At 35.1% G+C, this 13,218-nt stretch overlaps 1 protein-coding gene across 5 annotated transcripts in view; it reads right to left on the bottom strand.

Annotated features, from left to right (window-relative positions):
* Positions 1–13,218, bottom strand: part of FBXL17 (F-box and leucine rich repeat protein 17) — a 478,542-nt gene that overhangs the window by 168,037 nt on the left and 297,287 nt on the right. Inside the window, exon 7 of one of the 5 annotated variants that reach the window (XM_019940798.3) lies at positions 8,511–8,819. The exons of the other annotated variants lie outside the window; for them this stretch is intronic. Within the exon in view, the coding sequence (XP_019796357.1) occupies positions 8,801–8,819 (19 nt within the window). The 3' untranslated portion in view covers positions 8,511–8,800. Of the gene's footprint in view, positions 1–8,510; positions 8,820–13,218 lie in introns of those variants that run through there. 5 annotated transcript variants of the gene reach the window in all.

Consider the following 13,218-nt stretch of genomic DNA (forward strand, 5'->3'; position numbering starts at 1 on the left):
AGAATATTGATATTTGATTGATTTTTCTAAAGCCCCAAATCGAGTTTTACTGACGTATAGTCTAATCCCAGTGCAGCAAATGAATGGACATGATTTATAGGTATACCCTGCTTTCAGAATGTGCACTATATAACAGATTTCTATGTTAAAAAAAGATAAATTTACAGTTAAACATTTACAAGATGAATCAATTCAAGAATTTACTAACAGTACCTTTCCTGTTATATGTGAATATAATTTCATTTATAAACATTCCATTCATAGGTACGTTTTTTAGTAACACGACACCTTAACATTACATAGCATTCAGTGGTTATTTTTATCTTTAACTTAAAGAAATGTACATAATGACAAATGAAAGCCTATTTTGAGAAAGTGATACATGGCATCATATTGATACGTTGAGCACCCTTTGTATTTCATGGTACACTTTCTTGTAAACGTTCTTCTATTCCATCCCTTTAACAGCACAGTATCAAATGTATGCTTAAGTCAATTTTTCATGCAAACATCTAAAGATAATCTCATAAAAGAGATGTTCACTGCAAGAGAGATTTTTTTAAAAGGATGACTTGCAATTAAAATGCTAAAGTGTTCACTCAAAACACAATATGTCTCAGGGGCAAAGACTAGGAGTGACATGCAAAATGTCACCAGCTCCACCAGTTACAATTCTCTTGGGATATTCATTAAGTTCTCACTTACCAAATGTTATTCTCTGGAAAGCCAAAATCTGATTAGTGAATCCAAGATTAATTTAGGTAGCTGCTACTTAAACAGTGGAAAACTGATGCCCATTTTGTCACACAGAGATAGTGAAAGATTACACAATGAGAAGAGTGGTTGGTTTGTTTGTTTTTAATAAGATGTACCACAATAAGTGGCCTGAGATGTTATTGAAACGTAAATTCTATGGGTTTACATCTCTGCCAACAGAGGTGTTACACCTTTGGAAGAGGTAGAGCAGATGTTGTCATCTGCTGATTCTGTCTGGACTACCTTTCCCTGACAGTCTCTAGCATTAGGTAGGTTTCCTAACTGGAGAGTAAGTAGGAGTCAGCACTGAAAAAGGAGTAATACAACAGCAAAATAATATTTTCTAACATATTTAGGAGTGACCATCACAAACCAGCTCTTACGGGAATATTTTATTCCTTTATTTATATAGAAAAACATGTTTAATGTAATTTGAATGTTTCTTAGAGAACTTTAAAAATGTTTTTCAAATAGAATAAAGCCTGCAGTATTTTTTTAAATGCACATTTTCCTTAAGTTACTAAGAAACAAAATGGTTAAATGTTTTTCCAAAGCAAGGGGGCAGGGGAGAGGAAACCAAACTAACACATTTGGATAAACTTGGTTCTGGCTTTAATATTTCAGATACATTTATCCAAAAGTCTTGTTTTTAATTTTAGCCATTGATCCATCCTTTTACCGCAGCTACACTAAACCATTATATAATAACTTGAGCTAACTTTTTCTGAGCGTGCCTCCGAGTATGTAAGAAGCAGAAAAAAAGATTCTAAGCTATTTCTGATTTATTTATTTCAACAAGGTTTTATTAAGTGCAAATTATGTGTTAGAAAAGTTAAAAGATCTAATCAGAAAGCCACATTATTATAAAATGATACCCATAATACTTATAACCTTGATAGATCAACTACTATTTATTTTTGCTGCTATGGCTGATATTAATGTTCATACCCAGCAGCAGAAAAAGCATATCACTGTCTCTATATCTACTGAAAATCAACTGAAAAGAGTCATGTTTCAGGACTGAAGGAAATGCTAGAAAGAAAGGGAAGGGGAAAATTTAAAGGTAAGACTTCCTAATTCAGCCGTTTAGTCATTCTTCAATGGAAAAAAAAATGTAGTTATTTTGAAATAGGAAAAGTTAAGAAATCTCTTCCATCCTTAAAGGTTTTTGGGGTTCCATCAATTTATAGCCAATATCTCTGGGGGAATCCAGGCATTGCACAATGTTGATACAGTTAAGACTGGTGCTATCTTTATGGCATTCTGGCATATTTTAAGATAGAGGGTGGAAGAGAAGATTTTATTATCCTACATGTAACAAAAATTTACCGTCTGGAAGCAAAAGCCCAGGCTCTGAAAAAAAAAAAAACAAAAAAACAGGAATATAAAAACATATAAAACTATGGTCCAGTTCAGTGAATTGTGATCCATCAGAGGCCATTCCTTTTCTGAAAAACAAGCAGGCAAAATTCTGGCAAGTTCCAACTCCTACCCCATCCTACAATAATAAATAAGAACTTTAATGGTAAAACTAGAAATATTTCAGAGACTTGTTAGGCTTCCAAACAGCTAACATGAAATTTAGATGGAATATTAAACATACAATTGATGATAATCTCCCTGCCCATCTCCACCCCCATTACACTTACTGCTTTAAGTATTGATGAGAAAGTCTCAATTCAACAGACATCATATATTTTAAGCTCACCTTTAATTTAAAATGGACAAGAGAAAATTATTTTAGTGGACTATAAAAATATACTGAAGATGAGATTTCAGGCATTATTCAGGAAAGAGTTAAGTACTTCCTTACCCGAAGACGCCACAAGTCGGCTTTGTAGTGACTAATTACCTCTTTAACCTCTGTACTGGGGGAGCTGGCCTGTGCTTCAATACCAGTTTTGTGATAGAGCCAAAGACTGATGTTCAACGGAGACCTCCCATGACCTGTGTAGCCAAGGAGTTAACTCAGACAAGATGCTGACAAAAGGTTTCCTTCTCACTTGGGAAGGCACAGAATCTCTTTTTGGATAAGCCAAATTCTCAGAAGACTATAAAACACAGCAGTAAAGACAATTATAAAAGTCAAAAGAATGGTTTCACTTTAGCTAACAATGATTCCCAACATCCCAATGTACCACTCAAAATTTTGTTTGAGAATGGTTTTAGCAATATGAAAAAACTATATTTGTAAAATGCAATGAAGAGGGCACCTAATTTGATATCTTTGAAAGCTTATAATTAGATAGCTGTAGTAGGACACAAAGAAAGCAGGTCAACATTCTCCGTTCCAAATGTTTCCCACATGCTTCAAGCATTCATATTCAGGAAGCCTGCACTTTGTCACTAATTCTTAAGCTTAGCAAATTTCTGGCCCAATCAAAAGCCAATAAAAGAATTTTTACAGGTGATTTTAAGTACAATTATAAAAAACTAATTAATCCTGTAATTGAGAGAAGAAAATGGTGAAGGCTTCTTGTTAGTTTCTGAAAAAGAAAGGATGAGGAAGGAGTTCTAGGTTAGGGAGTGGGAAAAGTATAGGCAGTAGGAATAAAGTTATCCACATATTCATTCAGAAAGACCAAAGGAGAAAGATCACATGGCACTGAAGAAGACAAGGACACTACATAAACTTGACCTTATTGATGCTTAGCTAGATTGAACTCTGAACGCTTTGAGGCTTAAGGGTCATCACTGCTGAATTCATAAAACCTACTTCCAAAGCTCCGGGACTCCCATTACCTTATTCCTATTTTCTTCCATATCATTACATATTAATGTCATGTCAGGGGTGAAATAATCTTTGCTCTAACATTTACAGGTAAGAGAGGCAGCGGGTCACCTTTAGTTGTTTTGGTACATTATGTTTACACGGAAAGATAACTTTCTCACTTAGTAAAAAGAAATAACATTTACACTTCTTTAAAAATAAAAACGAAAGAAACAATTCATATATTTCTACAAACTACAAGAAGGGACATTAACCAAGAATCCTCTTATGAAAAGTATGCAGTTTACATTTTTAATCCCAAAGGAAGAATGACAACTGATTTCAGTTAATTTTTATTTATCTGAAGGATGGAGAAACAAAGGCCTCCCCATTTCCTTCTTAAATAATATTCAAGTAAGTGCAATAGAATGAGATTTTAAAATTCCAGAGAAAGGCTACTGAACCTTACTTAGCTTCACCTGGCCAGTTCAATGATACTTGACACTATAAAGTCCATTTGCCTGTAAAATATACTTCTAGAGGATTCTTTCTTAACACTTTAATTTATCCATCAATGACAAGAACTGATTATCAGCAATTTAATTTATATTCAAAGTGCTATGTAGTATAGATGTCCACATGTATATAAATACACTTATAAATACAATTCTTAACACTTTTCCCTTCCCAATCAACAAATAACTAATTGTTGTAAATCAACAAATTATCTCAATCAAAAAATATCTAATTGTTGTAAATGCACATAGTAAAGGAATTTTAGCAGCCTAGCCCCTGAAATGCCATGATCACTAAAATTCAGGTTGCTTTGCTTGAATTAGTCCTCAGTCTATTCCCTATGAAGGGAAAACACATCTCTTTGTTCTTGGAGAAAGTGGTGGAAAGCTAATGAAACCAGTGCTAAGACTGATAGAAACCATAGGGGGGAAGCATTACCCATTTTCTCCTTGCAGAAAGTTGCAAAAGCAAGACAGTAAGTAAGCATGGAGAAAGAAGACAGCACATTTCACAATTTGTTTCAGACAGCGGGTACCTTACAGGCAACATCATGTCTGACAGTCAGCAGGAACAAGCAACACTCCCAACCCCAGTCCTGTTTTATGTTATTTTTAAAAGGTAAATCAGGGCTTCCCTGGTGGCGCAGTGGTTGAGAGTCCGCCTGCTGATGCAGGGGATGCCGGTTCGTGCCCCGGTCCAGGAAGATCCCACATGCTGCGAAGCGGCTGGGCCCGTGAGCCATGGCCGCTGACCCTGCGCGTTCGGAGCCTGTGCTCCGCGACGGGAGAGGCCGCAACAGTGAGAGGCATGTTTCTAAATGCTCCGCTGTTGATTAGTTGTTGATTATTATAGTTACTGTTCTGTCTGCATAATCAACAAACCATGTAGCAAAATGGAGTAACAGTATTAATATTTCTGCTCTACACACAAAACACTTCTCTCATGTACCCAAGTAAATAAAGAAATACATTCTGATATTCTGAGGAAGAAGATTGAGGTGAGGAGAGGGGCAATTGATTGTTTTCTAAGGTTGTTAGTGGAATAAAGAGGCAAGAGCAATGCCAGGTGTTTGAAAGGGACATCAGGTAAATGTGCTTGGAGTCAGTTGTGTGTTCCTATGGTTGGTTACTGGGGGGTACCATGAGTGCTGCCCTGGTAATGATAGAATTTTATAAAAAAATTAAGAGAACAATTTCCTTTTTGTGATCCGTTATTGAAAGGTAAGTGCATGCTCATCAGACACAGGACACTCTTTGGCCATTGGGTAAAATTTGGGGCTTTGGGAAAATTAATGGCAATCCAATGCCACATCATACTTTGAAAAAGGTGAAAGAAAATATAAAGGGTAATAGTATAAGCAAGTCAGTGACCATGATATATACTCAGGGACACATCAGTTGAAATAGTGGCTGTAAAGAGGAAAAAGAAGAAAAACAATATATACAGAACATAACGATATCTATATAAAATAACATTTTATATGTAACATATACAATAATACATTCATATATTTCATAATTACTAAGGAGCCTAAATTCATTTCATCTGTTTACTTATATCCAGCCTTATTTCCCTAGAAATGCATACAAAACTACAAAAGAAATGTTTGAGAGGGGCAAAGAAGGTAGAAAATATGGATAGTAAATAATAAAGTTAGGGATATACTCACCCTGAAGGGATTGATATGATTCATCCTGAAAAGCTTCTACAAATGGAATAAGATTTTGGAATAAACTTTCAAGGAACCAAAGTAAAGAGGGAAGTATGATTATTTATAAGATTCATAATATCAGTGAGTTAAAAAAATCTGATCAAAAGAAGTTACAAAAAGACTAGATAGGCTTGACATATCTCTGGGGAAAGGCTGAAGTTTCAAGAAACTGTTAAAATATTCGGAATCATTTGGAAAATTTCCTCCCATTTCTTAATACCACTGTGGACTTAATTCACATGAAAATGGCCTCTCAAAAAGCTGAAAATTTAAAAGTATATTGCACATGATTAATAATATAATGCAATAATAAAACAGAGATGATATTTAGCTATATCAAAATTTTACTGAAATTTAATGTTTCTTGTACAAAATCAATCAGTCATGGACCGTAGAAATATGCTCCCAATGCTCACATTGTCAAAGTTTTGTATGTGTGTATGTGTAAGACACAGTCCTGGGGTTCGGAATGTAATTGAACTTCTCTAAGTCTTTTCTGTAAAATTCTGGAAATTACAATACCTATCTCCAAGGATTTTGCAAATGTTACATTTCACAATGTTTGCAAAGGTGCTTTTAGTTATTCAACAAACATTTACTAACCCTTACTCTGCCCCTAACTAATGGATACAAAGATGGAAAAGACAAGTCTCTTCCCAAAGGGAATTCACAATCTTGTCAATTTAAACATCTTCCACACAAATAAGACAGGGTTATTTAGGATCGAATAGAATTTTCAAGTACATTTCTTAGTAAACTAGCAATGTGGGACTTTAATAGTTGACATATGCAAGAAAGAAATGTAAGCTCCAATAAGTTCATGTTAAATCGATTTTTTTCCTTAGTAAAAAAATGAATGTAAAGCACATAGGACAGCACCTAGCACACAGGAAGCAATTAAATTTTAATTATTATTATTTAGGCCCTAGCACAGAACTTGGCACATAAAAAAATGCCTGTGGTAGGCTGAATAATGGCCCCCAAAGACATCAGGTCCTAATCCATGCAACCTTTAAGTGTTACTTTATATATACTTTATACTTTTTTATGGAAAAAGGGTCTTTGCAGGTGTGATTAAATTAAAGATTTGAGATGGGGAGATTATTCTAGATTATCTGAGTGGGCCCTAAATACAATCACAGGTATACTTACAAGAAAGAGGCAGAGGGAGATTTGACATAGACAAGAGAGGAGAGAGTAATATTACCCCAGAAGCAGACTGGAGTGATATGACCATAAGCCAAGGAATGTTGGTAGCCACCAGAAGCCAGAAAGAAAAGGAATGAATTCTTCTCTCCAGAGGGAGACTGACACCTTGATTTTGGCCCAGTGAAACTGATTTTGGATGTCTGACCTCCACAACTGTGAGAGAATAAATATTTTTGCTTTCAAGCAACCAAATTTGTAGTAGTTTGTTACAGTAGCCACAGGAAATGAATATAGTGCCTAATAAATGGCATTAAATGAATCACTGGATTACACATGTGGCACCAAGAAATATGACTTATAAAGGTAACAAACTGGGGCTTCCCTGGTGGCGCATGGGTTGAGAATCCGCCTGCCAATGCAGGGGATACGGGTTCAATCCCTGGTCAGGGAAGATCCCACATGCCACGCAGCAACTAAGCCTGTGCACCACAACTACTGAGCCTGCGCTCTAGAGCCCGTGAGCCACAACTACTGAGCCTGCATGCCACAACTACTCAAGCCCGTGTGCCTAGAGCCTGTGCTCCGCAACAAGAGAAGCCACCGCAATGAGAAGCCCGCTCACCGCAACTAGAGAAAGCCCGCGTGCAGCAGAGAAGACCTAACTCAGCCAAAAATAAATAAATAAAATGAATAAACTTATTTAAAAAATAATAAAGGTAACAAACTAATTGCAATTAAGATGACATAATCAGATAAGACAAAATTTTAAGTTGTGAAAGGGAGAAAAAAAGAAAACCTTAAAGAATCCTACCAAATCTTCAGCCTGAATTAGAATAAATTCCAAAAAGGTATGTCTTCTAAACTTTTTTAGAATAAACACTCATTTTTGCACAATTTATTATCGAAAATTTGAAGCATACCGAAATTTAAAGGAATTGTTCACTCAAAGCCATTATTCACCATCTAGATTCCATAATTAACATTTTTCTACATCTGCTTTATCTCAGATATATCCCATCTATTTCTCTATCCACCCAGGTATCTATCTATCCATTCTTACTTTTTAATGCATTTTAAAGTTAAGTGCAGACATCAGTACATTTCACCCATAAATACTTTATCATACACATCATTAAAGTTCAATGTTTATAATGGTTCTCTTAAAAAAAAAAAGTTTTACCTGCTGTGAAATACACAAATCTCAAATGCAATCAGGTTTGACAAGTGCATATACCTGTCTACCTTGAACCCCTATCAGATCTAGACTATTCCTAGCACCCCACCAAGTTCCCTCATGCCCCGCCTTCCAGTCAATGCCCATACCCACCCACAAAGGCAACTACCATTGTATATGTTTTGTTACTTTGTTTTATTTTACTATAGCTTAGTTTTGTTTTTTTTTGCGGTACGCGGGCCTCTCACTGTCGTGGCCTCTCCCGTTGTGGAGCACAGGCTCCGGACGCGCAGGCTCAGCGGCCATGGCTCACGGGCCCAGCCGCTGCGCGGCATGTGGGGGATCTTCCCGGACCGGGGCATGCCCCGTGTCCCCTGCATCGGCAGGCGGACTCTCAAACACTGCGCCACCAGGGAAGCCCCTACTCTTTTTATCTTTTAAGAAAATACACAATAATAAAAGATAGCTAGAAACTGATCAATATTTTAAAATTTATTTGTATATTTCCAGAATTTTTTTAATGCACATGATATAAAAGTACACATACATGATATAATTTATTCATTAAACAGACAATGCTCGCTGCAGACTCTTTGCAATAGCCTTCTGGCCCAGATGCAACATTCCATCTGCTTGTTCTTTGGGATATCTTCAAGGGATATCTAATTCTATCTCGTCTATCATCTTTATTCCAAGCACCTGACTATCCAACAATAACCAGATAACTTCAGGAAAGGGATCTCAGACGGTTCTTAGCCTTCAACGTTATATGTTGTCTTCCACGTTATCTCTCATGAGTTGAACTAAAAGTTAAAAACCAATATAAAATCAGCTCCAAAACTATGATCTCCTTGATAAGCATCAAGCTTTTCATTTAAGGTTCCTACCCTAACTGAATATTTGGTGAAAGACATTATATAATTTTGTGCCTTAAAAGGTAGACTGCTTATCCAACCACCAAGAGCATTTTTTAAAATGTGTTGCCTTAAACTGGGTTAGGATTCTGGCACTAGTCAGCATATAGTAAAAGCTGGATACCATGGACCTCTCAGCAGAGTTTTCCTCAATCTGGCAAAAAAAATAATGGAACTGCCTTTCTTTTAGTGTTACTAATTATCTAAGTGAATTGCCCAATTTTAAGTAACACACAGTCTGCTGATTTTCATAGCTACATATACTGCACATAAAATAAAAGACGTCACCAAAACATGCTGAAAACCATGGAAGTTGCAAATGAACATAAAGATGCTTAGTACTGCTGAAGAGACAAGGTCAGTGTTTTTCTCCAATCGTAAGTAAACAAAGAACAAAACAGATCAAAGAAAATTTAACCTGACAGTTTATCTTTTTTCACTCCATTGTAAATTTTATTTTTGTCTCACATAAAATGATTCACCTATGATCAAGATGATTTGTGTTAAGCAACCAAACATTAGGTACTTAAAGAACTCTTTGTAAACAAAGCCCCCAAAGAGGATCAAGGAAAGAGTCACACATCTCTTAAAGGATTTAGTTAAGGTTCAGGACATGCAAAAGTTCGTGAACAGCCATATTAACATCGCCAAGCACAGTATAGGTTTCTATATTTGAGGATATCTATTAGATCTGAAATATCTTTTTGATATATCATATAAAAATAATGAAGATATTAATAGCATTGGGCATATTACTATAAACCTCACATGACCAAAGTCTGATATTCAATGAGAGGAAAAGATATTATACCTTGATTTCAAAATATAATATGTAAAAATATAGTAAGAATTATATAACCATTATATTATTTTTCAAAAGATTAATATTTAAAAATGGAAACCACTGAGAAATAATTGCATTTACTGTATGAAAGCCTTTAAAAGTTATTTTATACTTTTATATTATTCAATTACACCATATAACTTTTAAGACATTCAACCTAATTCTTTTCGAAGTAAACTTTAAACACTGATTAGAATCAATGTCTGTAAATCCCTACAAAGGGAGAATAAATGCATGTTTATTGCAAAAATTAATACAGAGCCCAAATCTATGAGTTTGGAAATCTCTCTTAATAGCTAGTACAACCAATGTCAAACATTAATTATAAAGAGACATTCAGAATTATTTGGGGTTGAAAAAAGTTTTAATGGCCAGCAGGTTGTATATTCATACAAACTGGGTACAGCCACATTTGTTACTGAGCCTACCTTCCAACATCCATGCCCAGTCACCCTGAGTCTGGTCTTCAGCCAAACACCTAATTCCGCTATGCTTGGAATCTTCAATTTTATTGGCTTATCCAGGCCAGATTAAGGCATGTAGAGGCCATGAGTCCTGGAAAAAACTATGGTTCCTCTTCCAGCTCTAATTTCATAATAATAATTTAAAACTCCACTAAACTGCAAAATTCATGAACGAAAGACCAAAGTCTAATTTTAATCTTTTTTTCTCAGATTGTTGATGCTGTCCTTCTGGGGGTGATACACTAGGCATGTGCTTGGTCTGCTTAATGGTAATCCAGCAGAATGCCAGACTTGTACCAACCTACTGCTATACCCTTCACTGAGAACCTCTATGCCCCTGTTTTATGGACCAAGATGATTTTGGCACATTTCTTCTGTTCAAATTTTGTCCCCCATTTATTTCTTTCATTGTAGCTTGAAACCCTAGATATTGACTTCTGGCCCCAAAATTCTACATAAGTCTATCTGACTTGGCCCACTAAACAGAATTATTACATAGATAGTTTCTCAAAACACTAAATTTTTCATGTACTTAAGACCTTACCAGAATCACAAATAGGCATCCTAGCCATAGTCTGCGTGGCTGAGTCAGTGTTTTAAACAAACCTGTGAATATGAGTGTCCTTAGATCAGACATGCATTCTTCAGTTGTTACAGTCCCCACTATTCCCCAATGATTACATTTGACCCACTTTACTCAGTTACATTCTATGTTTGGTCAGACTCCAGCAGTGGACTCTTCTCAGACTGACAGTTGCTCTTGACTCCTAGTTTTTCCTCCCTCTGTTGTGACCACTGTATGAAGTATATGTCATCACCCTGACCTGACTTCGAGTCTGACCTGACACGGGGCCTATGTTTTACTCATCCTTGATGAGATGCTCGAGACAGGTTTGTTGAATGAATGTGTCAAGGATTGGTACACACTGATAAGACAAGTCATGCTCTTGTATATACTTGGAATTCTGAATAAAAATAGCAAATGTACCACTTTTAATAAGCATATGTCAACAAAGCAGAACATTATTTTTAGGCACAAGGAATGAATTACTTGCAGTTATAAAGAGAAATATCTATGTAAAATCTGTCTAATAAAAAGGATGAAGAGCATGTATTAAAATATAGAGGGACTTAAAGGGGAAAAAACTGTACATGAAGATAGGCAGACTTTAAAATATAAATAGGATAAGAATGTGCAAAGGAAACAACATAAAGTGGATTTTGTTGAATTTCCCTCAGTAAACGTATCTCCTACAACAGTTAAGCCAAACTGATTGAGAAACACTAGAATACGCATCGTTATGTAAGCAAAAGAAGCAACAAAAACTGAAATAATTTCTTTCGTAAATGCTATGGATATTGAAAATTACAAACTGCCATGAATTTCAAGGAACTCACTTTATATTTCTTGATGTTGCAAAAGAAATGTTTACCTATTTACCTAAGGGAAGTAAGTTTACTTTCTATAAGTTCCACTACAGGAAAAGGAAAATATCACAATTTGTCAATGTAAGAGTAAATATCACAGTAAGAAAATAAATATGGGTTTTATAAGGTATTATTTTCAAAGAAGGTTGATGTGGTAAACAACATAGCTCAAAAGTACTTTTTATTTAAAATATATACCCTTTAACATTCATTTGCTTATAGAATTAAGACAGTATGTTTACTGGAGGGGTCTGGTACACACCTAACTATTTTTAGTGTAATTTAGAAATGTCACTGCCTTCAAGAGGCAGAATGGGTGCTCTGGAGCACAGACTCAGTAGTCTCAGTTCCAGAGACCAGACCAAATCCAGGCTTGGGAACCTCAGCAAGTTATTTAGCCTCCCTGTGCCTCACTTTCCTTATCCATACAGTGGGTGTAATAAGAACATCTACTTCAAAAGGCTTTTGTAAGGATTAAAAGAAATGATATATATAAAGTGTTTAGAACAGTGCCTTGCACAAATTAGATGATACATATCTTAGCTATTATAACTTAATTTAAAATTTCCATTATCTCTAGCTAATATGTGCCTCCTGATTTAATATAATAAGAGCTATTCAGCACTCCAGCACTACCTATGCAGTATATTGTCCCCAAACCAGGAACCTAAATTTAATCAAGACTCTCATTTATCTATCAATTTATAGACAATATATGGGGGTGGGCAGGTAGCAAAACATATTGAATGGCATCATAAGAAGACAATCAGCTAAATCCAGTATGAAAGAAATTTTGCAGGACAAACAATTCATGTTCCACAACAAATGACTGACAGGCAAAAGAAGAGTAGTAGTATTCATTAAAAGAGACCAAATGCAACATGTAACCTAGTTTGGATCCTAATTCAAATAAATGAGCTGAAAAGAGGCTTCAAGGAATTATCATTATGTTCGTTAGTTGTAATAATAGTATTGTATGTGTGCATTTAAAAAATCTTCATCTGTTAGAGATAACTGAAGTGTTTCCAAATGGTAATTTGTCCAGAATTTAATTTAAAATACTCCAGGAAAAAGTAGTTGAGGGGATCAGTCAATGAAATAAGAATGGCAAAATGTTGGTAATTGCTGAATTCAGGTGATGGGTACACAGGAATTCATTATATGATTCTTTCTATATTTATGTGTGTTTAAAACCTTCCACAATAAACATTAAATTTAAAAAATTCATTATCTTGTGTGTTTGCCCTCAAATCTACTTTGCCAATCATATTTGTTATTCTGATTGTGCAATTTAACTAAATTCTACTAAATTTAAAATTTTAAATTGTGCAATTTAACTAAATTAAATGTGAAAGTGAAAAAGAATTATTTTTATAAAACTACACTAAATGCTTCACATATATTTGATAAAAGTAACTCATTAAAAATGATTTTAATTAGGTATGAAATGATTTAAAAGTTTAGGAGAATCAAACATCTTTTACAACCATAATGGTATGAGACTAGAAATCAACAACAAGAAAAAAATTACAAAACCCACAAACAACTGGAG

The sequence above is a fragment of the Tursiops truncatus genome, chromosome 3 (assembly GCF_011762595.2).
Source record: "Tursiops truncatus isolate mTurTru1 chromosome 3, mTurTru1.mat.Y, whole genome shotgun sequence".
NCBI lineage: Eukaryota > Metazoa > Chordata > Mammalia > Artiodactyla > Delphinidae > Tursiops > Tursiops truncatus.